The sequence below is a fragment of the Centropristis striata genome, chromosome 13 (genome assembly GCF_030273125.1).
Source record: "Centropristis striata isolate RG_2023a ecotype Rhode Island chromosome 13, C.striata_1.0, whole genome shotgun sequence".
NCBI lineage: Eukaryota > Metazoa > Chordata > Actinopteri > Perciformes > Serranidae > Centropristis > Centropristis striata.
In genome coordinates, this window is record NC_081529.1 from 7,175,544 (window position 1) to 7,202,823 (window position 27,280).

The 27,280-nt window shown below is 41.2% G+C and overlaps 1 protein-coding gene across 2 annotated transcripts in view; it reads right to left on the reverse strand.

The window, feature by feature from the left end:
- The window catches only part of ep300b (E1A binding protein p300 b), a 38,624-nt gene that overhangs the window by 8,754 nt on the left and 2,590 nt on the right, over window positions 1-27,280 (reverse strand). Inside the window, exons 2-26 of one of the 2 annotated variants that reach the window (XM_059347477.1) lie at window positions 25,124-25,701; window positions 23,202-23,375; window positions 20,459-20,753; window positions 19,900-20,013; window positions 18,545-18,787; window positions 18,065-18,170; window positions 17,815-17,943; window positions 17,521-17,638; window positions 17,220-17,403; window positions 16,766-16,843; window positions 16,533-16,612; window positions 16,108-16,260; window positions 14,959-15,576; window positions 13,818-14,054; window positions 13,444-13,639; window positions 12,989-13,107; window positions 10,683-10,922; window positions 9,098-9,186; window positions 7,956-8,036; window positions 7,580-7,645; window positions 5,787-5,843; window positions 4,832-4,909; window positions 4,243-4,310; window positions 3,279-3,429; window positions 147-407 (exon numbers count right to left, since the gene is read on the reverse strand). In XM_059347477.1, coding sequence (XP_059203460.1) covers window positions 147-407; window positions 3,279-3,429; window positions 4,243-4,310; window positions 4,832-4,909; window positions 5,787-5,843; window positions 7,580-7,645; window positions 7,956-8,036; window positions 9,098-9,186; window positions 10,683-10,922; window positions 12,989-13,107; window positions 13,444-13,639; window positions 13,818-14,054; window positions 14,959-15,576; window positions 16,108-16,260; window positions 16,533-16,612; window positions 16,766-16,843; window positions 17,220-17,403; window positions 17,521-17,638; window positions 17,815-17,943; window positions 18,065-18,170; window positions 18,545-18,787; window positions 19,900-20,013; window positions 20,459-20,753; window positions 23,202-23,375; window positions 25,124-25,701 — 4,513 coding nt within the window. Of the gene's footprint in view, window positions 1-146; window positions 408-3,278; window positions 3,430-4,242; window positions 4,311-4,831; window positions 4,910-5,786; window positions 5,844-7,579; window positions 7,646-7,955; window positions 8,037-9,097; window positions 9,187-10,682; window positions 10,923-12,955; window positions 13,108-13,443; window positions 13,640-13,817; window positions 14,055-14,958; window positions 15,577-16,107; window positions 16,261-16,532; window positions 16,613-16,765; window positions 16,844-17,219; window positions 17,404-17,520; window positions 17,639-17,814; window positions 17,944-18,064; window positions 18,171-18,544; window positions 18,788-19,899; window positions 20,014-20,458; window positions 20,754-23,201; window positions 23,376-25,123; window positions 25,702-27,280 lie in introns of both variants that reach the window. The other variant, XM_059347476.1, reaches the window with a different exon arrangement.

Genomic DNA, 27,280 nt, shown 5'->3' on the forward strand with positions numbered 1-27,280 from the left:
CTCTCGACATAATGGGCTCATATTTAAACGCCTGTGTAGCTGTACTGCTCAAGTTTTTATTCAGAGAAATCTCATAACTGCTTTCATCTGTTCAGCTGAGGTCTCTTGCAGGTATTATGTTTGAGAAGGACTATATTTTTTCTTACCCCTGCCTCCTGACATACTCCAGGTAGCCTATCAGGATCTCGTGGTAAACAGCAGTTCTGAGGAGTCGAGGTTGGAAGAAATGCACGCTGTCCAGGTAAGAGATGTACACTCGTCTCTGATTGGGAGGCGGGCAGTCTGAGCCGTATTCTTGAACGTGCATGCCGAAAAAACACACGTCCGCTCCATCGATGTCCTCGAATGCAAACAGGGCTTTCATCCTGTAGGGGAAGGACTCGGACATCTCTCCGCTGTCAACAAACCTGGAGGGAAGAAGAAAACCAAAGTGAGGAAAACTGCTATGAAATCGAAGAAATTTTATCAGCAACTTCATGTGACTACATCACAACATAGGGAGGTGTGCAAATATGGACCACAACTCAGCAGTGCAATGCTTGTAATGCGTGACTCATAATTAGCTGGTTTAATCAGCGACAATGGCAACTTCTTGATAGAGTTGAGGTGTTGAATGTTGAAGGAAGTGGAATATTTACTTCCTCTGGACAACAGATATCAACCTTTAACTACAGGAATATTAACTGAATATTCAGCACACATTAGCCAGGACGCAGTACAAAACCAACGCACAGAATGGATTTGGCAATTCAGTGTGGGATGTGTGGGATCACTGTTGGCATATTGTGGAAAACAGCGACTGGTGAGTTTTTCCAAAATGTGTTATGAATTGGCATTAACCCTCTGAACCCCAAACCAGCTGGCAGGTTGTTGGGATTATTTTGGGGTTTTTACATTTCCAACAGTCCACTTGTGGCACTTGGATTCTATATAAATAACAATGTTCCGATAAATTCTACTTATTTTTTCTTTAAAAAAGATGGCATTTTAACTGTGTTACACTACACAAAACACATTTCAGCTCTCCCCACTTCTACCCATGCTACTTTCTACTATGGTCATGTATGAGTAAAATATGACAGGAGCAAAAAATGCCCAGAAACTGCTTTGGGTTCATATTATGTTTTCATTTTTAGATTAACTAGATGACACAGAAACTGCATTAGCGATGGGTGGTCTAAAATAAACCAGTGGGCTGTTGCACTGAATCAGTTTGTTGCCTCTTGTCCCACTGCTAATGTGCAGTTATGCTCCACAGTGTGCATAATATTTCCCACACTTCGCTCAACAAACTCTGCATTCAGTTATTTGTTTCAGAGTCTGTTACCTGCTCTACCATGGCCAACCAGCTGTTGCCTAGCAACAACAACCTTGTGCATTTGTTTTTGCATCGGCGTGGAGGAACCGCCGTTTGGAAACTGGTCCTGCAGAAGTGCTGCCCCGAGCATCCCTCCCCACCCCGACTGATCACAGTCATCAATGGTACAAGTCCGGCTGGTGAGTAGCAACAGTAAACTGACTGCAGCTCAACGCAGGCTCAATGTTACCAACATGTGATTGTTATTTCTGGTAAAACAGCGCCCCTACTGGCTCATTGGTAACAGTTCAGATGGAGATTGGTACTGCAGCAGGTGGATAGGCCGGTTTCCAAAACAAAAATTCACAAAATGATCAAAACTGAGAAGAAGTTCTGTGAGAAATTTATAAAGGAAAAACTGGAAAAACGAGGAAGACACCACACTAAGTGTAGAAACGCTGTGATGAGTCAAAGTGGTGTTTGTGAAGAGAATACTGCTCTCGGCAGGCTGCTTTTACTTTCAATCCTATTGTGTTAATGAGAAACATGATGGTGTCTGGAGAGAAGAGGCCGGATAGAATTAAAATTACACTTTATCACTTTCTAGCGGATGATGTGTTTGCAGATTAACAGATGTTTGGACCGATTCAGAAAAAATTATGAATCTAATTTTGTTGGCACATTTGGGTCGGTATTTAAGAGTTGATGGTTAGTCCCTCATCTGTAGTCTGAGAGTATTATACGCACATTGTGCAGAGGTGCAAGGCCGTCCAAAAATCATCAATGAAAAAGCAGAGAAAAAGCCTGCACGCTGACTCACGGCCACATGTTAGTTGCTGACGTTTTGATCAACATTGATTCTTACCTGACGAAGATCCACGTAAGCAATAAACTTGTGGCTTTGAGTCAGTGTGAAGGTTTTTTTTCTTCTTTTTCATTTGTGCCTTGTCTGTACCAGCAGAACAAGGCAAAAAAACAAGTTCTGCTGGTACAGACATCAGCACTTAGCAGGACTGTGCAACTGGTTAGTGGTACATGATCTGCTTTAATCTTTTTGACTTCAACCTTCTGGTTAGCTCTAGTTAAATCCCCAGACCTGCAGTTTAATTGTTTGATCGCTGGTTCCCACCGGCAGCAAAGGTAGAACTGTCTGCTCCCACAGGATCCCAGAGCGATTGTGATCCTCTAAAGCAGAGCCCTTCACACACTGTTGCACATTGATGCATCTCATAGAAAAAAAAGTCTAAGGCTCCTTTTAAAACTGTCTTCCTTAATGTACCGATGCTAAAAAAAAAATGGGTTTAGTATGTTTTTTAAAGGCAGGGTATTACACTTGTATTATCAGTATACTGTGCAACACTACTCGTTATCAATGTAGTTACTAGAGGATTGTTTAAAAAATATCATGGCTCAACAGTAATGATTGCCTGGGGAAAAGAAAATGCCCCTCCAGGCTACTAAATCTAGGTCTAATTTACCCGATCGGGTAAGAAATAATCCTTCTTATCTCTGTTGAGAGACACACAGGCGCAATACCGATCAGGCACTCGTGAAAAATTAACGCCAGTTAAAGACAAAAAGTTTATGAGCTGAAGTATGAAATTAAATAATCAGGAGTTTGGTTGGGTGGCCTTAGAAGATGTGGGTGAAACTCCAACCTTGGATAATACTGTTTTATAAACTATGTATATTTAGTTTGCTGCAAGGTTGAAAGCGAGGCAGATAATACTGGGTGTTTTAAAAAAAAAAAAAAAAAAGGTATGTCAAGTTTTCAAAAAAACACAGCTGGAGTGCCATAATAATGGTAACTATATTCTTAAATGGTGATTCCTACAGTTTATTTCATAAAATTAAATTACGTTAGATGTCAGATGTTAGATGAGATTGTGAAAAATAATCTTCATCCTAAATATGTTTAACAGTACTCCCCCTTTTCCCACACATCCGATGCCTGCAGCAGCAGTGAAATTTGACCTCCTACCTGGACTTCATGCCCGGCTTGACCTCGACCACCTTGTCTGAGACGTGGACCACACGGATGGTGACATCGCCAGAGTCGGGGAGGTCGTGCCGCTTGATGTAATCGTTCACTCGTGTCTCCAAATAGCAGCCCAACTTGGTCTGAGGAAGCCCTGCAAAAGACAGAACGAAGGATGAAAAAGGGATACAGAGAGGGGTTGGAATGGGCCGATGCTCACTTCCTTTGTAGCTATCATCATTTTATCACCCCCACCACTCTCTGCCTGAACTTTTCAGACAGGGTTTTCAGCAGCTGAGGTACAGAATCCGTGTCTATGACTACGTAATCAACAGAACAATGAACAACTACAATTTGCTAAAGGTTACTATGGAATTTTTGCTCAATGACGTCCAAAGAACTGCCTTCCTGAGCTTCAAATCACAGCCAAGACTGGAAACAGATGGCCTTGCACAGTCTAAAGGTAACAAAACCCACGTACAAGCACCTCTAGACTCACTAATTTACATATTGTTGTTTCTTGTTGAAGTGAAGTGTAAAAAGCATGTTGTGGTTTTACAGGGGTTATGTGTTGGAACGAAGATAACTTGGAGTCTCTGGTGGTTGTCTCACAGCGACGACAAGACTTATTTATCGTACAGGAGACAAAGTGTTTTTGGTGTTCCCATCCCACTTGGGCCACAAAATTTGTTTATTTCTCAAAATGTTGAAGTATCTATGTAATATATCATACATTGGTCTCAGTAAGAAACACAAATACTGGGGGACTCACTTTGAGTTCTTAAAAGTACTAGGGAGTGGAATTATTGGAAGACATCCTGGTAAAAAGAAAGAAAACGCTGTTTGGTTGCAACAGAGTTCATGTGTTGAAATGTTGGTATTAAAGCAAAAAAAAAAAAAAAACACGGAACAAAGCACTGGATGAAAACACAATAATAAAGTGAAATGTGATAAGTACTCCACTTACTTTTGGATGCATATTTGTTCTCTTTCCGCGTCTTATTGGCCGCTTTGAGGCAATTGTCACATACGAAGCTGTGGGTAAGGGAGGGAGTAAAGAGTAAATGGTTAAATCTGCAGGTTACCATGAGATCTATTACAATTAGCACAAATGACCGTGATTAAGTGGCTTTAATCAAGGGATGGCTTAGTCTTTCATGTCAGTCTTCCTTTCTTTAAACAGCTTTAATGACTCTGAAAGTGCTCACGTCTTTTAATTACAAACAGACCACACATGAAGGGAGATCAAACTCAGAGACTCTACACTCGAGCTGCAGGACTTTGTTTTCATGAGTGTCTTTTGCTGCCACATAGGCATCTGAAGCAAAGATAAAAACTTTTACAGATTCACAGTTTCTACTATTTAAAATCTTGGAACTGTGTGTGATTTACAGCAACATGACAATGTGTATTCATGCGTGCTAGGACAGAATACTTTCACTATTTATTTTATTGATGTTTTTTTTCGATTATTCTTTTCACAAAAGAGCAAATTTATTTTCCAGACCGAGTCACATAACAGAATGTACAGAGTGTGCGTATTATAGCTGGCTTACCCCGACGGCCATATGGTATCATTATGCAGGACGCAGATCTGGTGCATTTTACGACCGCAGTCAATACATTCCACAAGTCTGAGCGAAGAGAGAACAGGAGACAAAAGACAGACACAATATCCAAAGTTAATAAGGCAATGTGTCCCACATTATGGAAATACCCTGTTTGTTCCTCTTCAGGAGCTACAGAGTTGCAAAATAATAATGAAAAAAACAATGTTAGGACAGCCATTTGTTAAATGAAAAAAGTATTTATCATCTTTATATATAAGCACATATTTAACTCTCTGAACCCCAAAAACCTTCGGAAAGGGTTGAAAAACTTTTTTCATTATGAAACAAAAAATAGACTAAATTATATCATCTATCATAGCCAGAAACTGTAAAACAGACATTATCGTCCAATTTCCAACAGTTCTTGAACAATTCTTGTGTGACAAATGCTTCCGTTGTATTCTAAGTGTTTCATTTGAGATTTGAGCACAAACCAAATCCTGCAAAACAATAAATTCTGCGCTCCTCAGCACAACTGTAAAGCCGTTAATGATTTTGGCGAGAGCGTCAGTCATTTGTCTGAACTGCAGGCTTTTTACACAGAGCAGAGAGGAGAGGACAGGTTCTTAGTAGTAGGTTGCAGAAAATGTAAATGGTACAATATGCATAGTATGTGGAGCCCCCAGTTTTCTCCAATAATGCTAATGCACTTTGGAAATGTTGTCTATATATTCAATTTAATATCAATTGTGCTGTTTCCATAGAGGTGCAGGACTTCTATATCGCAGTAAAAAACGAGGTCACAATGAGTAAAATGTGACAGTAGTGAATATAATGTCCTGAAACTGCTCTGGGGTTCAGACAGTTAAACTAAATATAATTATTCATTGAATTTACAGAATCAAATAGATGGTGCAAAGTGGTAAAATAAATGAGTTAATGAGTTAAAAAGGGTACATACAGCTCGGGGTCGAGTGTGTCGTTCTTCTTCCGTTGGAACTGGTCTTTGTTGATGGACCTGTGGGAAAGATTAGAAAATAAACACAACAAATCCTCTGAAAACTCCATTCAGAAAGTGTGTATAGAAAATTCGTAATATCTAAATATTATACTAGGATAAGCATTATGAACTCTCATCTTAAATATAACATGTTTAATATAAAACAGATTTTTAGGACAAAGAAAAGATCACTCAATAAGAAAACTAGTATATGTATCAAAGGTTTTCTTTATGCATTGTTGTTATTGTACACATTAATATCTAAACACTAAAGCTGAGCTAAGACTATTAATGTTATTTAACCGTTTAAATCCCACTGTGGCTCAGTCGTTACAAGGTTAAACTTTAGCTACAAGAACAGTTATTATCATTATCGATCAAACTGATTTGTTTTGAATAAATCAATTTAGTCTAAATGTCACAAAATAGTAAAAAATGAAAAAACCCACACAATTTCACAGGGAATGAGAGGTCATCAAACATTTCATTTTATAGAAACAAAGAAAAACAAGAGAAAAGCAACTAATCTCCACATAGGACAAGAAGGAACTATGAAATGTGTACATTTTTTACTTTAATTTTTTTTTTTAACAACTTATAAAAAAAAGCTGGCAAATTGTTGCAGCTCAACAGAATTTTCCAAACAGACATCTAGTGCATCATTTGCATCAAAATGTACAATTATTTTGTTGAATATGGCGATAACAATATGCCTTAAGACAATTCAACAGATATTAAGGTGTTCTCTGTTCGGCCTTTCTGCTGCTGAATTGATCAGAACTCATAAGTCTCCAATAGAAAAAGTACATTTTAAAGTGCTGTTTTCTATGGATATGCTTTTACAACTAACTCAAAAATCCCTGAGTTTAATATCACAGTCTCTCACAATGCATGTTGCCGAAACAACAATATATTGTGCCGTTACTGTATAATGTTCCAATTTGATGGAGTTGTGCAGCCATAAAAGAAAATCTCCATAAAGTTCAATGCCTGACTGGAATAAGCTGGTACTGAATATATGAATCCATCATACATGTTGTGGAATGAGATGATTCTTTGAACCATACAGTTATTTAAGGAGAAATAAAAGGGAAAACAGGAAGTTAGAGAGATAATACCACTGTCAACTGGAATTGCAATTTTTTGTCTCTATATTCTTCTTTATAGTTTTTCAATTTTAATTCCATTCTTAATTTAGTTTTCTCATTTACCTTTTATTTATTTCTTTTACATTCTGCATTTATCTGTCCCCCCTGGGGATCAATAAAGGTTTATCTCAGATTATCTGTGTGTGGTCTTTTTTTAAAGTTACAATCTCAAAGATCTCCATTTTAAGTCTTTGGCGGCACCTATGGTGATAAGCAGTAATTGCAGCTTGTGCTTTTGTATCCCACTTTCACCGTCACCTACCACACTGTCACTTGTCTTTAAAGTTTCATCGCCAGCAGAGACCGGAGAAAGCAGTCTATAGCAAGTCTACCTGGCAGACCAACCACTGTTCCATTATCTCAGGGTTCATTCAATTTATGAAGACTAAACTTAAAACACTTTTAAAGCACTTTAAGGTACCCAAATAAAAAAAAATGTTGACACTCTTGAAGCCTTAATGATCATATCTAAATTCTTACTATGAATGCAACTGAAAAAAATAAAAAAAGAATTAGAAAAAAAAAAAGGAGGTGGTTGCTCTCATGTTCCCCCTTTTATTTTGGTAAAAGTAAGCATTTTCCAAACTTTCAAGACTTTGTACAAACCCTGCGAACTGCGCGCCTCTTGTGTTTTTTCCTGGGAATGTTGCCACAGACATCGAGTTTGTCGTACTGGAAATGCAAGGGCTTTCATCAGTGGGCCATAGGCTCAATAACCATTGTGTTACTTATAGTGACTTAACAGACTATTTAAATGAAAATCTTTGAGATTATTACTTTAACAATAGCTTTTTCGGGGTTTAGATAACCAAAAAAAATGGAGAGTTTGTAACATCTGGTACATTCAATCTTTGATGTTTCTAATATCAGAATAACTGCTAATCTGGAGAAGCATTACTTGAGAGACTCTAAGGTGTGATGTGAAATGGGAGATTGTTGTCTGCTGTGTGTGAGAGGAAGGCAGGAGTGTGATGGTACTCACGTCTGAGGCTGGGAGGGATCGTCCCCCAAGGACACACACTCGCCCTGGATTTCGTTGAAACACTTCTCACAGAAGTGGTACCTGTCAGCAAGAAGCCCATATTTTGGTGAACTACACCGTTCGTCATCAGCACAGCCAATCACAGAGAGGGCACGAAGAAGCAGCCGCCAATCAGGGCAGGGCAGGACAGGCCAGGGGGCGGACACACAGGAGGAGGCAGAGGGCAAGGTAGGTCGTCGCCAGGAGGAAGCAGCCAATCGTGATGCAGGGTTTTTGTGTGGGCGGGTGTTTTGATTTTGCGCGTAAATTTTGGAGTGGATGATTGGTCACACCAAAACAGGCCAATGCAGACATCACAAGCGTTAAAAAAGGAGGGAGAGAAGGGAAGGGGGGGACGGGGACGGAGATGGGGCAGGGGAGGTCAAAATGAAGATTAAAAAAGCGTGAAATAAATCGTTACAGGTAAGACGAAGACAATGAAAGGGACAGAGAGGGACAGGGGGGACATGGAGGAGGGAGGGACGGACAGGATGTGAACAACAACCAACAGAGGACAGAGAGCCAAGGCAAAGCAAAGATTAGCGTCAGACGTCCAGTGGTAAACAACAACAACATTACAGCAACATGAGAGACCACTAGGAGCTGTGGAGGAGGAGGGGGGGTGAGGGTACGAGTCTCCCAACATGAAAGGGTGGATGAGGAAAAAATAAATGGTAAAGCAACAGAGACCCATCATCCTTTCAGTTCATTTATAAAGTGGGAACCTTTCTTCTAAAGGTGAGAATGGATAACCCCACCCCATCACAATATCAGAAAATGCAAGCCGTCATGTGTTGTGCATGTAATTTTACTCAGTGGGAAATAATGGTGCAACAAAGAAAGAATAACTGCTGAAGAAGACAGGAGCCCACTTTATGAATGACAACATAATGGAAATTAAAAAACGGTGAACTATGAGGATGGAAGATGGTGCCAGGGTAACCATTTGAAGCCAAATTAAAACTCATCTGTGATTGCACTGATTGCATGTAGGAAATATAACCAATGTGCAAAATACAACAAGACACATAACAAGCCGAGCTCACTGGCTGCGTTTTCACATTAAAATAATACTTTCTAAAGGTTTTATCGAAAGCCCTTACCTGTTCTGGTAGCTAAAATAAGCAGCGTCACGTTGGATGGTGCATAATTGTTTTCCATAGCAGCATAGAGTTTGGGGGGAAAACTCAAACTGCAACAATAAAAGAGAAAAAGAAAATGTTGGTTGCAGACATTTTACTCAAACCCTAATTCCAAAAAAGTTGGGATGCTGTGTAAAACGTAAATAAAAAGAGAATGCATCGTATATTTACAAAACACAAGGTTAGCAGTTTGAATAGAAAATATGTCTTTGTTGTTAGACTTTTTCAGACAACATCACAACTTATTTAGAATCAGGGTTGTACATCTTCACAGAAGCATGCAGTACTAGGATCACTAAGAAACTTCTGACTGAAAACACGCCTCCATGTTCCTATGACTTCTGACTCATTTATATGGTCACACCTAATTTAAACCTCGTTCTAATCTGGCCGCTTAAAAGAATAGGTCAACATGTTGGGAAATACTCTTAAACATTTTCTGGTAGAGAGTTTCTATAGATGAGAAGATCCACATCACTTTCACAAGTGTCTGTTAAATATAAAGAGAATGCCAGGAGGTGGTTAGCTTAGCTTTGACCCTGGAAACAAGGACCAGTCCAGCAGCTAGTCTGGCTCTGTTCAAAAGGAAACTAAATCTGCCAAGCAAAACACCTCTAAAACTAATTAACATGTTCTATCTTGTTTGTCTGATCCATGTCTCGTCTAGGAGACGTTCCCAGGCTGGGGTAGGCAGTTTTTTTCTGGTGTCATTGACTTCTACCATATTGTAATTCAGGTAGTCTGAGAGAAAACTTCTGCATCTTCTCTTGGTTTCACTTTAGAAGATCTAGCCCATGATGTGAGACTTTGGCCAGATGCTCCAATGTCATGAAATGGTAGACATTTCCTGTCTCCTAAGTGGCAGATTTCACAAGAGTTTGTTGCAGAGGAAGGTTACAAAGTTAATTTTCTCCCATCTGAAAAATGCCATTTCAGTGCCCGGAAGATATGTGGCTTGTGGAAAAATTAGTGCAATATTTCAGATGGTAACTCAGGCGGAATAATTGGTTATAATCTGTGTAATTTCTCCCATTTAAATTAATAGACAAGGAGCATGTCAGTGGTTATACAGTAACAGGAAACAGCAAGTCAGTAGGCCCTCTTATTTCTGAACTGTCTCTGCTTTGGCTAACCACAGATCACTTAAAAAACAACAGCAAAAATGCTCTTATTGGCTGTTCTACAAACACAGATGTGCATGCATCCCTTCAGATGGTGAAAGCCTGATTCAATGGCAAAAAATCCTGCAGAAAACAGGAAAGGAAAAAAGGAAGACTGACTTTGCCAAAAGATAAATGCAATAAAAATTCGGACAATATCAGCAAAGCCTTTCAAAGATGAAGAGAAAGTGTTGCTAATAGTTTAGCATTCTGCTAAGTGGCTGAAGCCTTTATCTATGCATGCATTTCTCCAAATGTCACTACAAAATTATTTCTTTAAAAACCAACCCTGACTATAAATCAGCAAAAGAATATAAAGACAAGCAAAAATATTCCTTGTTTAGGTGATTTAGAAACTTAGAAAGACAAAAACATGCATGTCTCACCTTTCTCCCACAACAGTATCCCAGGCCCTGCATGACGGGATCAATCTCTGACTCGAACACCTCCGCCAGCTTGGAGCAGTACTTGTAGACGCGGGACGTCTTGCGGTTGTACAGCCAAGCGTTGTTGAACATCAGCCAGATGTCCTCGACGTACTGCCAAGGCTCCTGGTACTGTCCTGTGTCCAGCTTCCGCTTGATGGTCGACAGGTCCATGGGGTTCTTCACGATGTCAAAGTAGTCCTGATTAGGGAGAGGCGCCGTCCGTATCAGAGTGCCGGTTCGAGGTAAGGTTGAGAAGGGTCAGAGGAGAGATGGTTTGGTAGGAAGAAGAGTATGATGATCAGCAGCAGCAGCAGCAGCAGCGTTGAAGGTGTGATGAAGTCGACCAGGCGGGACCAGAGTAGGGAGAGAAGAGGGTGCAGGGGGACAATGTTGTTGAGCGCTGCAGAGAAGAAGGTTCGCGTGCAAACAGAGAGACATGACAACTTCTGCCCTCCAGCTCTCTGCTTTGCACCCCACATGTAAAGTCAAGCACCTATCTGTACTGCGAACAGGGACTAGGCGACCGCCACAAGTCTGCCCGATCCTCTGCCGCTTGGTATTTTTAAAAAATAGCTGAAAATGTTTGCATTTTACATATCCTACTGCAACTGAAGCCTTGTAAAAATCATTATAGAACAATTTGACTTAGAAAGGAGCTCTAATTTTTTTGCCACACAGTGCTAAAACACTGTCCGACAGCTTCTCTGCTGAAGTCTGAAAGAAACAAAGCTTTCAGGCCCAGAAAGCGATCAGGGTGCAAAACCAAGAAGAACAGAGCAGTGGCAACAGCAACAGGCAGACAGATTTACTGTTTTTAGCAACATAGTGGTTGGCATTAACAACGCCAGCAGCAGGAGTGGCAAAATGATGGCAGAGTTAAAGCCAACAGTGCTGAGGGGGGAAGCACATGTGAGAGGGACGGCTGAGTCTCCAAGTTGTTCTTCGTTTCCTGTCACCTGCCCTCCGCTTCCTCTCAAACTGAAACGCCGTTTGAGATAAAAGGAGCGGAGAAGAGGGCAAGGAAAAGAATGGCCCTTTGGAATTTCACCAAATAATTAAAAAAAGAGAAGGTGTATGTTTCAAAGAGAGGGGTCCATCTCCGTGTCACCATGGCAACAACAGTAAGGAAACAGACCCTCTGTCTCTGAGTAGAAACACTCACACGAACAAACAAGTGATGCAGATTACAGCCCAGACAGCCAAATGTTTATTACAGAAGTGTTTTAAAATCCCACTGGTTTTGAAAGAACTTAAATTTTAATTCATGTTTAGGTTTAAATAGTATTATTACATAATTACACAGCAGTGGGAAGTCACATCACTTGACTGTGGAGGTTCCTGTAGAGAGGGGAGCTAATAGTCTGCCGCTCTCTTATTAAACTTAATATCATAACTCTCAGTGACTTATCTGAGAACATATAGTTTCAAGCCAAATCCTGTACGCTTTCCCCTTAATTTGGATGCAATGAGGGTAAAGGTATTGTCCCACCTCTACACACTGCCCACCTGAACACCAACACACTACTACTGGTGAGGAACTGAACTAGAAAGCTAGCAATGGGATGAAAACTACAAAAATCATGATTCAAATTAAAAACCTAAAATGTGATGTAAAAGGCAAAAGTCAAACAAATTAAAGTGATAAATCAAAGCAATTGACTCATGAACAAAAGCAAATGATATCCTTCCTTTGGACTCTGCTCATTAAAATACTTATGGAGACCTGTCATCACTGTTGTATTTGGAGAGCTATGAAAAGACACATTGAGCATGATACAAAATTCTCTCTCTTTTGTCTTTTAGATTAATATAAAAATAAATTTCATTGTGAGAATCTGTAAAAAAAACTTTAAACGTTTGATTTTTTTATATCAGATTTGCATATACAGAATCATTTAATTTTTTTGCTCTTCACAACAGTTCCATCAAAGGAAAGGCAAATGTTCATAAGAGTCATTGCTTTGATTTAAAGATGACATGAAGTTTCAAAAAAAGAGAACAGACACTCACACATACACACAAACACACGCACACAAATCCCACTTTCTTAACTTCTGACATGCGATGGGAGAAAAATCAAGTGAAAGACTAACGTAACTGTAGACAGAGTTCTAAATTAAATTCAGAAAATATGACAACTATGACAAAGATGAAAAAGGAAAACAAACAAACAAAAAAAGCTACGTTTTCAGAGGAGTTGAAGCAAAATGGCAGCCAGTGCAGTCCCTTACCAGGTTAGTTTTGTTACTAGTTCGAATACGTACGGGTATTCCCAGTAACTGGGGGTCCACCGGCTGACGGAAAGGCAGGGACTCAGGGTCCTGCCGGTACAAAGCTTCCAGGGTGGGCATCAGAGCCTGACGCAGCTCCTCCGGCTTAAAGACTGGAAAAGATGGAAAAAACAAATGAATCTGCTGCATTTAAGGCAGTGAAACTCTACTGAGCTCATCATGTGGCACATTTAACAAAAGGCCAGAGTACACATTAAATGCACAGAGATTATAAAGGCCTTTTGCACATCAGGTCCATATGTTTTACCTTAAAATGTAACGTTAAAAATTATACAACCTCACACGGTGTCAATCACAGTTACACACCAGCTCCGAAATGTTATTCAAGTTTTTTCTGACGTCATCCTCCAAAAATAACCTCTGAAAAGGCGATTCAACACTCGACCCACCCATTGATGTGCAGGTAACGTGGCCGTTAATCAACTTACTTTTCTTCTTGCTCTGAGCACTGGCTGGAGAGCTGCTGTTGGCCGTTGACCCTGACCCCTCCTCTTCCTCTTTGGGCTCTTTCTTCACCTCCGGTTTCTTGTCTTCACTTGCTGCTACTGACGATGACGCTGATCCTGATGATGTATCCATGGGCTCGCCTTTACAGCCCTCTCCTGATGGCTTCTCCTTCTTTATCTGAGATGGAGATTCAAGCGTCAGTATAACAATTTTCCTCATCAATGTGATTCTTTTAAATCTTAACCTCAAAAGGCCCCAAATCAAAACCCTTTAGGCCTGAAATTTAGACATGATTACAGACATTTCCAGGATTTTCAGACACCCAAATAAGCCCGTCAGTAAGTCAACGTCTTACCTCTGGTTTTTCCTCCGTCTTTACGTCATGCTGACCCTTGCCCATCTTCCCCTTGCCTTCTCCTTCTGCGTCTCCGTCATCCTCCTCCTCCTGCTTCTTCACCTCCATCTTGACTTCTTCCTGGCTGGGAGCAGAGCCGTCCGCCACGGTGTGCTGCGAGCTGGGATCAGCACTGCTGTTGACCGAGGCGGGAGAGGACACCTGACCATCTGCTGTCAGAGAAGGCTTCGGAGATAGCTGCGGCAAAAAGAGAGGGATAAAGTGAGGTTTACGTAGAAAAACGGTAGGAGTTCACAAAAAAGACATGTTTTTCAAGGGCACCTTTGCTAATTGTAACCAAAGAATCACTGAACCAAAGCGAGCAGGTAGCCAAAAGCATCCCTGAATAAAGCTTCAAGGTGGTTTAACCTTCTGAACCCAGAGTTTGAAAATAAATAAATAAATTACCAAAATGAAACCCTTTAATATCGTCCGAAAGTTTAAAATCCTACAATTATTCCTGTTTTTTTTTTCAATTTCTGTCTGCCATTGAACATATCATGGGACAAATGCTTTTGTCAATAAAAATAACTAAATCAAAGCTTAAAAAAAGCAATCATCTAAAGCACTTTATTCTATACGCCCAATTTAAAATTTTGCCCAAAATATACTGTATGCATTCCATACCAGTTCCTGTAAAAAAAAAAAACCACAACATTCTGCACTCCTCAGTGCAATTGGAAAACCATGAATAACTCAACTGAATATTTAGTGAACTTCGGCCCGACCACAGGCGGATTACACAGAGCAGAGAGGAGAGGACAAGAGAGGGTTGTAAGTAGTGGTAAAAAGTTCAATATGTAAAGCATGTGGAGTCCACTTTTAAAAAAAATATTTGCATCGATAATTTATTTGATAATTAAATTGTTGAAGAAAAAATTCAACTTGCAATTTATTTTTCTTTATGGTACTATGACTATTATACAGCAGAAATACCATGAGTTATTCTTACTTCTAGCTATTATTGTTCCATTTCAATAGAGCAGGACTTTTATAGTTAAATACAGTAGAAAAAAAGGTCCTGAAGTTGATTGGGATTCAGAGGGGTAAGTCAAGTCTGGGTTGGGGAGAGAGTGGGCAAAAAGCAGAGTGATCTACTCACTGGGGTCTGAGGCCGCTGCAATGGCACATGAGCATTCTGGGTAGGCACAGAAGAAGCTTGACCTGCTTGGGGAGCTGAAGAAGCCACACCCCCAAGTGTCTGCTGTGGAAGCTGATTGGCCTTCTCAGAGTTTGCTGCCTGCCCCGATGGCGGGTGCTGCTGTGAAGCTTGTTGTTGTTGCTGTTGTTGCTGCTGCTGCTGCTGCTGTTGCTGCTGCTGCTGTTGTTGTTGCTGCTGCTGCTGTTGCTGCTGCTGCTGCTGCTGTTGCTGTTGTTGTTGTTGTTGTTGTTGGGGATGCTGTGGAGGGGGCAGCTGGGGTGTGCTGGGAGTCTGTGGCTGTGGGGTCTGAGAACGAGGTAACGTGGGGGGCGTTTGATGCGGCTGAGGCGTTAAGCTGCGTGCCGGTGAGGGCGAGTTTGTTCGGATGGGTGGGCAGTGAGGGTAGGAGTTAGGCTGGGTGGGGGTCGAAGATGGAGGCAGGTTGGGTAAAGGCCCAGCCCCACTGGCACTCCCCGACCCCATGGAGCCTACGGGGCCTGCAGAGCCTGGAGCAGAAGAGGCAGACTGTGCTGCAGGGCTGCTGGCTGGGAGGGAAGGCGGCGTTGACATCTGGTTCTGCTGCAGAGGAGACAACACAAAGGTCAGAAATCTTTCTTACAGAAACTTTGGATGGAACTCCAGAGTATGAGAGAAACAATGAGGAGCAACATGGATCTGACTAATTATAAAAAAAGGTTTTTATCAGGTACAAAACTCTGGAACTTCTGAGACACAACACTTTATTTCCAATCAGACTGTTTAAAATCTATAACGTGAATTAATTAAATAGGGAAGACGGCCAAACAGCACAAATAATCAGTTTTCAAACTTCTAGATAGAGCCAATAAGAACTGTGATCCATCTCTCACAGCAGTCATGATTTATGTGCCAAAACCCCATAGACAGTTCAGTTAATTATAGAGTATTCATCACTATTCATAAATTCCTGTAAAGCTGCTCAGAGAGTTGATGCTGATGTTTGTCCTCGTTCAGCAGGTTTCCCCTCATCCAACTGAAGATATGTTTGAATCACATTACATCACATACATAATCTGCTGCCCGTTTCTAATCAAACTTTGCGTTACAAGGTACCGTCACTCTGTCACTTACCGGTGGCACAGCAGTCTGTGCTCCTTGCTGGTTCATGCCAACAGGACCAGAGCCAAGTCCAGGGCTGGACCCAGGAAACTGGCCTGGAGGGAGGTACTGGTTCTGTAACTGTGTGGCATTGGGCTGACCCATCCTTGTTGTTCCCATACCCATCTGTAACGACACAACAAGAGGTGTGTGAAGTTTGGGCTGAAATTATGCCTTATTCATCCAAAAGTCAAAAAAGGATTTCAGATATTCTGTGGCATGACGATTAAATAGTTTTTATGCAAATGTGAACTTCAATACTCTGCTGTACTTAGGTTAGGAGAACAACATGTATTGACCTTTAGGAAGCCTGAGTATCAATTTTGGAAAATCTTTTTTATATAAATCCATACAAAACCAAAGTAATCTGTAGTAGAGATTGTGACAGCAATGCCAACCTGGTTCATTTGAGCATTAAGAGGAAGAGGAGATCTCTGACCCATTGGCTGCATCCCCATCTGACCAAATTGGTTCATCCCTAGAAGTGAAGACAGATAGAAATGAGACATGTCAAAACAAAAAGTAAAGAGAACACAAACTCCCTGGTGTGTTCACACTACGGCTGTCAACTTTTATTTGAAAGTCAGACAGCTGTTGTATTTGCTCATATTTACAGTCATTAGAGACGTACCTGCTGGGTTCTGCATCCTGCTGACCATCTGATTGGGTCCAGTTGGTCGGACCATGGACGGATCGGCGTGAGGACCATCTGACAGGGTGATAAGAGATACGGGAATCACAGACCTTGGCTTCATGATCACTGAATACCAGTAACATGATGACTGAAAGATGTTTAAAAGGGTGGGAAAAACTGCAGAGTGGACCAAACAAACTTCATCATACTTAAGAGTATGAGAATACTGGTCTGCAAGTTTGCTCGTTCTGTTTTTCCACTTCAAAACTACACATTTTTTAATGATCAGTTTTCTGTGATTCCATGTATATAAACATGTGCTAGGCAATGAGTGAATATGACTGATCTAAAAGCTGAACAGTCACATTTTTTAAATTATTTGCATGCATTTATGTGTGTCTACAGACACGTAGGAGTATGTGAAGGAGGTAAAAACAGCATGTTTGCTTACTCGGGGGTTGCCCAGGGGCCATGGGCGGCTGTCCCATGCTGGGAGGCACCTGCGGGAGGCCTGGGGAGGCTATACCAGGCTGACCGGGCATCATGCCCTGCTTCTGGAGTCGTGTCCTCCTCTTTTCCTCCAGCTCTTTTTGGATCTTGTAGATCTTCTCTGCCAGCAGGTGGTAGTACTCCGCCTGGAAAGGGGAGAGAGGATGTTACAGGATACATCCCAACAGAGCTTAACATAAACACTTTTATTTCCTCATCCCTAACTGGAAACTTTTGGTCACATGTGCGTGTCTTTTTTTTACCCTGCTGTTTGCTGACTCGTACATGTCCCCTTCTACTTTTCGAGCGTAAGCCACCAGATTCTCCATCCGCCGGTCCTTCAAGGCCGCTGGATCAGGAGTGGGGAAGATGGCCTGCACGCTACTCTCACACATGCACAAACAAGAAGGACACACAGGTACAATTAACTTGAGGCAAAAGGAACACAAATGACATGCGGCGCTGAAAACGATCTGATATTCAAGCTGGAACATATTTTTAGCTCCTGAGCAATACTAAGCCTTCTCTGGGGCGCCTGCAAGACAGAGCAAACTCACAGCTTGTGGACAAGGTGGTTGCGGAGGTCTTGTGTGATGTCTTCATGCCAAGACTTCCTCATGCCTGCAGCAGAGGGAGGAGTTGCCGTGGGCATGGAGCCCAGGTTCCCCACACCGTCATTCATCAAACTGGGAAAGACAGGACAGGACAGACAAGAAGGTAAGGAGTGAGACTTCAGCAAATACAGAACTAATTTTGACTTTCTTAAAAGTGATAATTAAAAGTGGGATATATGAAAACCAGTCCTACCTCTGTGGATTCATGTTACCATGCAACAGGGCGTTTGGCAGTAGGCTGGACTGCTGGTTGGGGGATTGCACCCCCACTCCACCATTTACTCCCATAGAGTTGCCACCTGGAAAGAGTTGTAGAATTTGAGTTTGGAAGACATTATTTTATAAGAAATTACTGACAACAATGTCTTGTTAATATAAGATGCATCTTCAAATCGGCACAATTTCAAGCCAAAGACCTTCACTGATTCCCGTCAGTGGGAGATTTTCTTCCTTAGCATAACAATGATCAAGGGGGCCATTCAAATCCAAAGACCATCCATACAAACATTACTTAAGTTCCACCAGAAGTCCTATGATGACACCTGGGCCAGCCCCATTAGCTGGACCTCTGATTTGATATTATTTTTGTCAAACATGCTGTCAGCAAGGTCAAGAATAAAAACCTCCACGCTTGGTATATAGTCCAATATGCACGGTAGAAATACAAACTAACCCATTGTGTTCAAAGTCCTCATCCCAGGTTGCCCCTGCAGCCCCTGGTTCGACATGTTGGGCTGCGATGGCTGCTGTGGTATCTGGTTGCCCTGGTAAGTGAGGCCAAGTGCAGCATACGCCCTCTCTATAGAGCTGGGGTCAATCTGGTTTGGAGGGTTCAGGTTTGGAGTGTTCGACTGTCCGCTAGGCACGCCTGAACCTAAAGAGTTCATCAAACCCATCCCTGCACTGTTTACAAGAGCTGTGGAGAGAACAGGAGGAGAGAAAGAGAAGAGGTAAGAAAGCATCTGTGGATTAGAACAGACTGTTATTGCAGAAATGTCTGTAATAAACTGAATTAATCCTGGGTTCTTAGAGTTTTATCACATATGAAAACTTTCCAGACTTTTGAAGCCTTTGTCAGCACATCTCAATCTACAGCAATACTTATCTAGCCATTAGCTAGCTTAGCTTGTCAAGTGTGAGACACCAGGAGACAACAAACAAATAAATATGATGTAATCGTTTCATTTCAACTGTTCTGGTTTACATGAATGATTATGTAATTGAAGCATCACATTATGTTGAAAATCAAGAAATTCAAGCTTATTTCTAAAAACAAAACATGGTTAAAATTAAACATTTCCCAAACTTTCAAGACTTTGTACTAACCCTGTATTACAAATTAATAGAAAAACAAATAATAAAGTTTAACTTGCAAACTTTATAGAGAGATTCGTCTGTGATCTGCCCCCAAGCAGAGACAGAAAACAGGGAAAGCTGATATCTTTTGTTTGAAAATAATACATGCGCTCATAAAGAAGTACACCTGGCTTTCTTATCTCTCCTCATTTCTCCAGAGACAGAGTATTTTAATTTATATGTGACAGCAAAAGGATAAGAGCTCGCTTTGATTTAAGGTCTCTGCACAACAAAGGTCAAAGTGACCTGCCAGCTGACCTACACACTACAGGAGACACAGATCAAACCTTGTTTCAAAAAAGTTGGAAGAAAAGAAAAAGAAAACAGAATGCAAAGATTTGCAAATCCTTTGCAACCTAAAATCGACCAACAGGGAATCTAATGCTCAAACTAGGAAAATTTTGTTTTTTTGGAAATATATACACTCATTCTGACTTTGATGCATTCCGTTTTTATTCGCGTTTTCACTACGTCCCAACTTTTCTGGAATCTGCACTGTATTTATATTTAAAATATAAAAAGTAAACTTGGGAATAATATAACTAGGATCTCCCACCGTGTTATCATGAACTTCACTTTTTTTGACAGGATTCTCCATCATTCCTTGGTGAATAATGTGAAATAATTGAATCGTAACAGCCACGTATACTGCTCAAAGACAGACACACTCACACTGCTGATTCCTCTTGTCTCCAGCGTTTTTCAGTGGCAGGCATACAGGACAGTCATGTCGTGTGCAATTCTTCCAATGAGAGATGATCTGTCTGGATGAGGCACAGTGTGCCACTGGGGGGAGAAGAGACAGAAATGGAGAGAAGTTTGAGAAAAAGGGAAGAGACGAGAAAAAGAGAGAAGAGGGAGAACAAGTGAAATTGTGACAGAGGGAAGGAGGGAGATGAATAACGAGACAAGGATGAGAGTCAAAGGGAAGAGAGGGAAGCCAGAGACTAAGAAAGTTATTGTATGAGTCATTCAGTACAATAAAACTACGTCCAGATGAGAGAAGGAGAAAGGAAAAAGTACAGCACAACAGGCAGCTAGAGAATAACTCATTCTGATACAATGAAAAACTGGAAGGCAAACCAAGAGGGATATAAACAACATACAAGAACAAGCAAAAAAAGAGGATAAAATGAATTGCAGATACATGACAACTTTAAACACTGCCTTGTGTTTATGATATAAACCACCCACCATAAAACCAGCAATCAGCATAATTCAACAGACTCACCCTGGCAGGACTTGCCAGCCTGGCAATGAGTCATGTGGTTGAGCACGTTCTTCATGGTGCGGCAGTGGGGCAGGTTGCACTGCCGCACTTCCCCGTTGGCCTGCTCCCTCCGCTGGCACTTGTGCGCGTGGAGCAGGAGGACCAGCTGCTGTTGAATCAGCTTCCGTTTCTCAGGGTCTGCGGTAGGGGGCGCTGCGCCGGGACCCGCCCCTACGGCATTTAGCCCAACCTGAGCGCCTCCCACTGCTGCTGCTCCGCCGACGGATACACCACCAACTGCTCCGGGCTGCTGCTGCTGAGAGGACAGAGAGGAGAGAGGAAGCAGAGATGAGTGTGAGAAAGAGTCAAAGCTGTAATGATCAGGTATTATGGGAACGCTTACGATAACCAATTTGGTAGCAGCCCTGCAAATACCAAATCAATCCAATGTGACCCTGCATAGAGAGATATTAGGGCTGTGCTTTTGCAAGAATTTGGTGATACGGTTGTGATTTTTTAATCTTATTTTAGGTAAACTGCCATCTCAAAAAGAATGCAGCACATATCCAAAAAAAGGGAGATAAATTTGCAGACATCCAACATCATTGCAGTACTTTTCTGCATCTGCACTCTGCGAGTCTCTGCACCATCATTGCAGCCGGAGAATGTAAGATCACTTTCAACTATATATAGTGTAGTTGTGACATCACAACCATGGTAGTAATGATGGCTCATTTAAAAAGGAACAGTTACAAAATATGGGCTGTGTGCCTTTATCTGTCCAACACTCAAATGCTCATAAAACATGAAGCAAAAAAGTAAATTTCAGAATTCTGCTTCCAGCTATTCTGTAATTAAAAGAGTTAAAGCACCTAAAGTCTGAATGACACTGTTCTTTTTTTAAAGGAAAAAACAAAGCATGTGTTTGATTACAGCCAAATAGCAAGAAGAATAAAAAATAATGCAACAGTGCTGCCAACACATGCTCTGCTGACTACTGACCACTTCTTTATGTTGAAAATGATCAGTGCCTTGTTGATCAATAATACCATAATGTCCAACTTTCACTCACATTACAGCTTGACCAACATTCGATTTTGAGGCTGATAGATATTTAAAGAGTTTTTAATATACGTCTCTGTTGGACAAACATCTGTTCGGCAATTTCTAGTTACTCAACAGCCGATCAGCTTGTCTAGCTTTAATTTGAGTCACTGACAATTAAGATGCATGTGACGGTGTGAGGGACATGAGAGAAACAAAGAGTTTGAATCGGCAAACAAACAAACGGGGCAACATCTTTCCCTGAGATGTCGTACATTTACACAGTTCAAAGACGTGAACAGGAAGGTTAAGAACGTACAGTGACTCACTGTAATCCGACTGAGAAGTCCATGGACATTTGGGTAATCTTACTTCAAAAGGATTAATTTCTCTGAATTAGGTAAGATTATTGTAATAGTGATTTGAGCTACTTCTTCAAAGACCCCGTCCATGACAGTCATTCTGATGATCAGGCCAGGCTGCTTCCCCTTTGAGATGATTATGAGTTCATATAAAACATCTGGAGGATAACTTGCAGCTAATTTAGCAACCAGTTACTAATTTTTCACTGTCAACTTTAGAGTTGTCCGTAAAAATTAAACTGGTATGTAGCTACCTGGAAAAAAGCTGTTCCTTCATTGAAAAAGGTCTGATGACTCATGGTCAATGATGAAACAAGGATGTGGATGGGACCTCCATCCTTCCCTAACTCAACTCCTAATGCACAAATTACACAACAGACCTCACGCACAGTCAGATTCAAACGCTCTTATTTGCACAATCCGTCATAAATCTCTTGTTTGAACTTGATAAATGCCACCTGTTCAAGCGTAGGTCTGCATTCCTGAAAGTGAAAGATTGTCATATAATAATAACCCTCCCAACTTGCTATACATGCTACCTGTTCCATTCTCTGTTTGTAGGCAAATTTAATATACAAATACACTGTCATCACAGAGTTGTCGTTACAGAACGAAAGAGGAAAAAGTATAAAGCTAAATACCAAAACACAGCTTGCTCCAGCAGACTTTTCCATGGCTTGGATCTGAGATGGTCAGGGGAGGTGACAATCAAAGGGATGAATGATAGAATGTTATAATGTGATAAGGTTGGTGTAAAAGAAAGTTCACCTCTACATGGACTTCAATTAAAACCCTCATGCCAGACCAGTAAAATATTTATATAGTAAGTTTTTAATCAGGTCCTTTGCCCTGTGGTTCTTAAGGCGGGGCTAAACCGGAAACGCACTAGTTTGTTGTTAGATCACCTCGAAAAGCAGAAACTGTTTACAATGGTGGAAAACAGCAAAACTCAAAATCTGCGAAAAGAGCTTGAGAGAGAAGTTCATAACCTGCCTGGGTTTTCACCTCCACACACCCTGTGTGAAGTGGGTAAGATTGTAAATTTTGAAAACACATGGGCAGGCTGCCTAGACCGCACTAACTGAGAAGCGTGAAAAATATTATGGTTCATTATGAAACAGGGGTATACACAATGAAACTTGGCCCAGTGGATTTTAGGATTGTCAAATAGAAAAAAGGAACCAAATCCAAAAATTCTGATTAAGGTACAGCCCTACTTAACACTACCAAGACAGGGATGGATCTGACACAAAATGCATTTGAATTATAGTTAAAATGCAAACTTAATCTACAGTACCAGAAGTGGCTTCTATGGTGGTAGTTTATCCACCTCTTCAAAAACAAAAAAACAATCTTACCATCCCCGGCATGCCTTGACCTGGTGCCTTCTTGTCCATGTTGAACTGGGAGGCCATATTGTTGGGCAGGCCCGCCTTATTCTGGAGCTGAGGGCCCAGCCCTGCTCCAGGCAGCCCCTGGCCAGACTGGCCGTACGGACCGCCATAGGGGCCCGCATTGGCCATCATACTCATCTGGAGAGCAGGGTGAGGGGAGGTGAAAGATGAAAGAAGATGGGCAGGAAAAGAGATTAGGTGTGCAGACAAAAGTGGAAAATAAGGAAATAAATACATTAAATTAACACCACCTTTAATGACATATAAAAGCATGAATTAAGCCACCAGCCAACTGATATAAACTGATGAACATTGAAGGAAACAATGCATTCTCACGAGTTTAAAAACGGCAAAACAACTACATACGTATCAAACGATATTGGACTATTTAAACTTGTTGACAGTATCACTGAGAAAAGTGTCAGCTAAATTGCATGGACTCATCTTCCAATACTATTAATGAATCCTTCTAAATGTGCTTCCATTGCTCAGTTACAGTATTAGCTTCCCTTTCTTAGGGCTAGATGATTCGTTTTAATTTAAATCAAAATTTTGGCCTCCAACAAATATGCAAACAAGGTAAAATGTGTTTGTGCCATTTTTTCCCCCATTTTTAACATTTTTTCTGTTTTATTCCGTTTAAAGTCCAAGAAAATCTACAGGTTAAAAGATAATTATACCAAAATAATTGCTTTTATGGTTTTTGCCATGAGCGACGAGCCCCCTTTCTCCTGACCTTACTTGACTCTACAAAATTAACATCACAACCCAATCTAAATGCCACTCTTTTAGGCTTTGAACACAAGGTAAACAACTCTTGTCTCAGATTCTGCCTACAGTTTTTCAGCTACTAACCTGGTCTCTCTTTTAATTTGATTTGCTGATGTTGCTATGTGACAAATGAAGTCTGATAAAAATTGTTCAGCTAGTTGCGCTAAACAATTTAACACAGTTGTTTCGAGTCTTGCCTTCACACCTTCAATCAAAACAGTTTGCCTGTGGCATATTGACGAGCAAAGAGGTTAACCATCGAGACCACAGAGCGGGGAGTGATGCAGCTGTGAGTCCAACACACAACCACACTCAGGCCTGCACCTGCTCTGGAGAACTCGTCCTCAGCAGCCTCACATGAGCAGCCACTACAGGTCTACTTCAGCATCAGCCAGGTTAAAAAACACGTGCCTTTCATGATTTGAACATGAAAATACCGGTTGACTGAATCAACCCCCAAGTATAACTTACAGGGCGAAACAACCATGAATCTTCCTTTTTTAACTCAAGAAATTCCATTCAGACCAATTACATTAACAATTATTTCTGCTGCATTTAAAACATGTATGTGTTCCCACTTCTACCAAATGGCCAGAGTGGAACCAGGGTTACTTGTTAATCATTTTCAAGCTTTTCCATAACCTTATACTTGTGGTAAATTACAAATTTATATACAGTAAAATAGAGTATACTGATCATTTCACTTCTATATCACATTATTGAATGTTTTTTAATCAGCATTCTATAGAACAAATTGCGTTAAACACATTTTTTTTCATGTTTCACCTGTTCGTATGGATTGACATAACTTAAATTTCATGCATATTTTTTAAATCCAATTGATGCGCTTTCAAGGATTTCCACAGCTATAAATATTGACCAACCATTTTTTTATACCAAATTCTGTGTAAACAGAAGGACTTGGATTCAGTGGAGCACTAAAACCAAACTTGATTCAGGCCTGCAGGCATTTGGAACATTTTAGTCTCAATTCAAATTAACAGCTCAAGAACAATTGATAATTTGCTCTAAAACAGTTTTTACTGAGACATTCAATTCTGGCCAACAACCAGAGTATCTGCAACGTGTAGCCATGCTAGGTTCAGTGTCCTTACCTTGTTCAGTGCTCCCGGTTGTTGTGGTCTCATGCCTGCCTGACCCCCGGGTCCCATTTGCTGGTTGCCCTGCTGCTGTAGGGTTTCCGCCAACAGATTACTATTGTTACCCATGCCTGCACTGCCAGGGTAACCCATTCTTGGTGAGCCATTCATCACCTGTCCCCCCATCAGGCCTTGCTGCTGTGGTCCACTGTTGCCCTTCTGGGCACCCATCATGGCAGCTGCCCGATTGAGCCCAACCATCCCAACCTGCTGCATTAATCCAGGTTGCTGCTGCTGGCCCTGGGGGGGCATGCCTTGAGGTCCACCGACACCCCCCATCATCCCCATGGAAGCCCCGGGTGCTGTGCTGTTGGAAGTGGGGCCACCCTGCTGTGCTGGTGCAGCACGCAATAGTTCAGACAGCTGTTTGTGTTTTGCAGCGGCATCCTGGCCTCCCAAACCGAGCCCTCCTCCTAGTCCACTAAGACTGGTATGGAGCTGGCTGACATCCCCTCCGTTGGTCAGCCCCAGGTCCGAGGAACTGATGAGCTCGTCTGGGAGGTCATGCTCCAGGTCAAAGAGCGAACCAAAATCTAGGCACAAGGGAAGAAAAAATGTATTGAATAGAAAAATAGAGATTAGGTTCACATCTCAGGAAATCTAGGATTTCTACTTCATACAGGTTACACTATCAACCATTAATCTGGAGCCTATAGCTGGACAGCCATAGCAGCACTGGCTGCCTCTCACAGCCTGGTTTTCTCTCCTGGGCATCAGTTTGTGGTTTGATGGGGCGCCAAACATGGAGAGTGAACGCAGTAGGGTCAGGGTGAGAAGCCGCAGAGGTGTAAACACTACAGTACCTAGGTCGGTGTGTGCATTGGATCTACATTCTTGTGGACGAACAGCATGAAACAGAAACTTATCTTAAGTCATATCCACCGCGACATGAGACAAATAAAAAGGGAATGTTGTTTGAGATTATACTAAAATCACAATAATTTGCCTTGAGTATAACTTTAATGCAACATAATACAGAAAAGGTTATCTTTTTAGTCCAGTGGCCACAAGCCCTTAAGATGGCCCCACAGAAACATTACATGCATGTTTGATTTTAATGAATATATAGCTTCTGGCATGTCAACATTTCACTGAATTCTCCTGAAAAGTTGATGCTATCATGTAGATATACTATGCCTGTGTTCAACTTCATGCATGGGACTAGTCACTGCATTAAGAAATCAGATACAGTAGGAAATTAAACATGCACCAAGCTTGAAATCCACATTTTTTCTGACACAGTTGGTGAGGCAAATCTTTACACAGTTAACATATTTATACTACAAAGTCGAGTTTTATGAAATATTGTTTATGCTATATATATAAAATATCTATATATATTGCTTAATTCCCAGTGGAAACGGCCTCGATTAAATACTTGTATCATCATGGTTTCCTGTGTCTCTGTACAAGAGGATGCAACAAGAATAAGCAATGCTTCTACCTCAATATGTGTAAATTTATAAATTTGCAGTTTAATTTGGATTCAGTCAAAATCAAGGGGGCGGCATTCAAGTGCTCTGCTTGGGATAAGTGTTGAATTGTTTGGAAAAGTAAAGTGCAGCGCGTTGTCGCCGTGCAGAGTCAAACAATGGAGGGTGAACAAGAATGGGCTCCGTCGGTACTACAATTGAGAAACTATAAAAGCCTTTGAACAAAAGACATGAAAGAAGACGTTTCATATAGTGCGGCTGGTTTTGGCCTTTCATTTAAACGCTTATAGACAAACCACATTTACACACAACTACATGTTCGGCTGGGCAACAACGCTGTGCGCAACTTTAATGAAGTGTCGAACAATAGCTAGCTGGGATACGACAATAGTTGACTACAAACAGGAGTGTATGCTAACAACACGTGAAGCACACCAAATTCATAACCCTAAACGTTTAAGTGCAACTTTAGTAAATGTTAGTAGCCACAGAAAAGTATTCTCTTGTGCCCAGTAAGGTTTAAATAGTTAACAATGGCTTTTTTTCTTTGCTAGCCAGCTTCCGAGCTCAGCTGAGCTGCTCCGGTGGTTATCTGCCTAGCTAGCTAGCTAGCTGCCTCGGGTACCGTTACTTTCCCTTAAAGCTGCTTCACAAACACTACTTTGCCTCAATAATTACA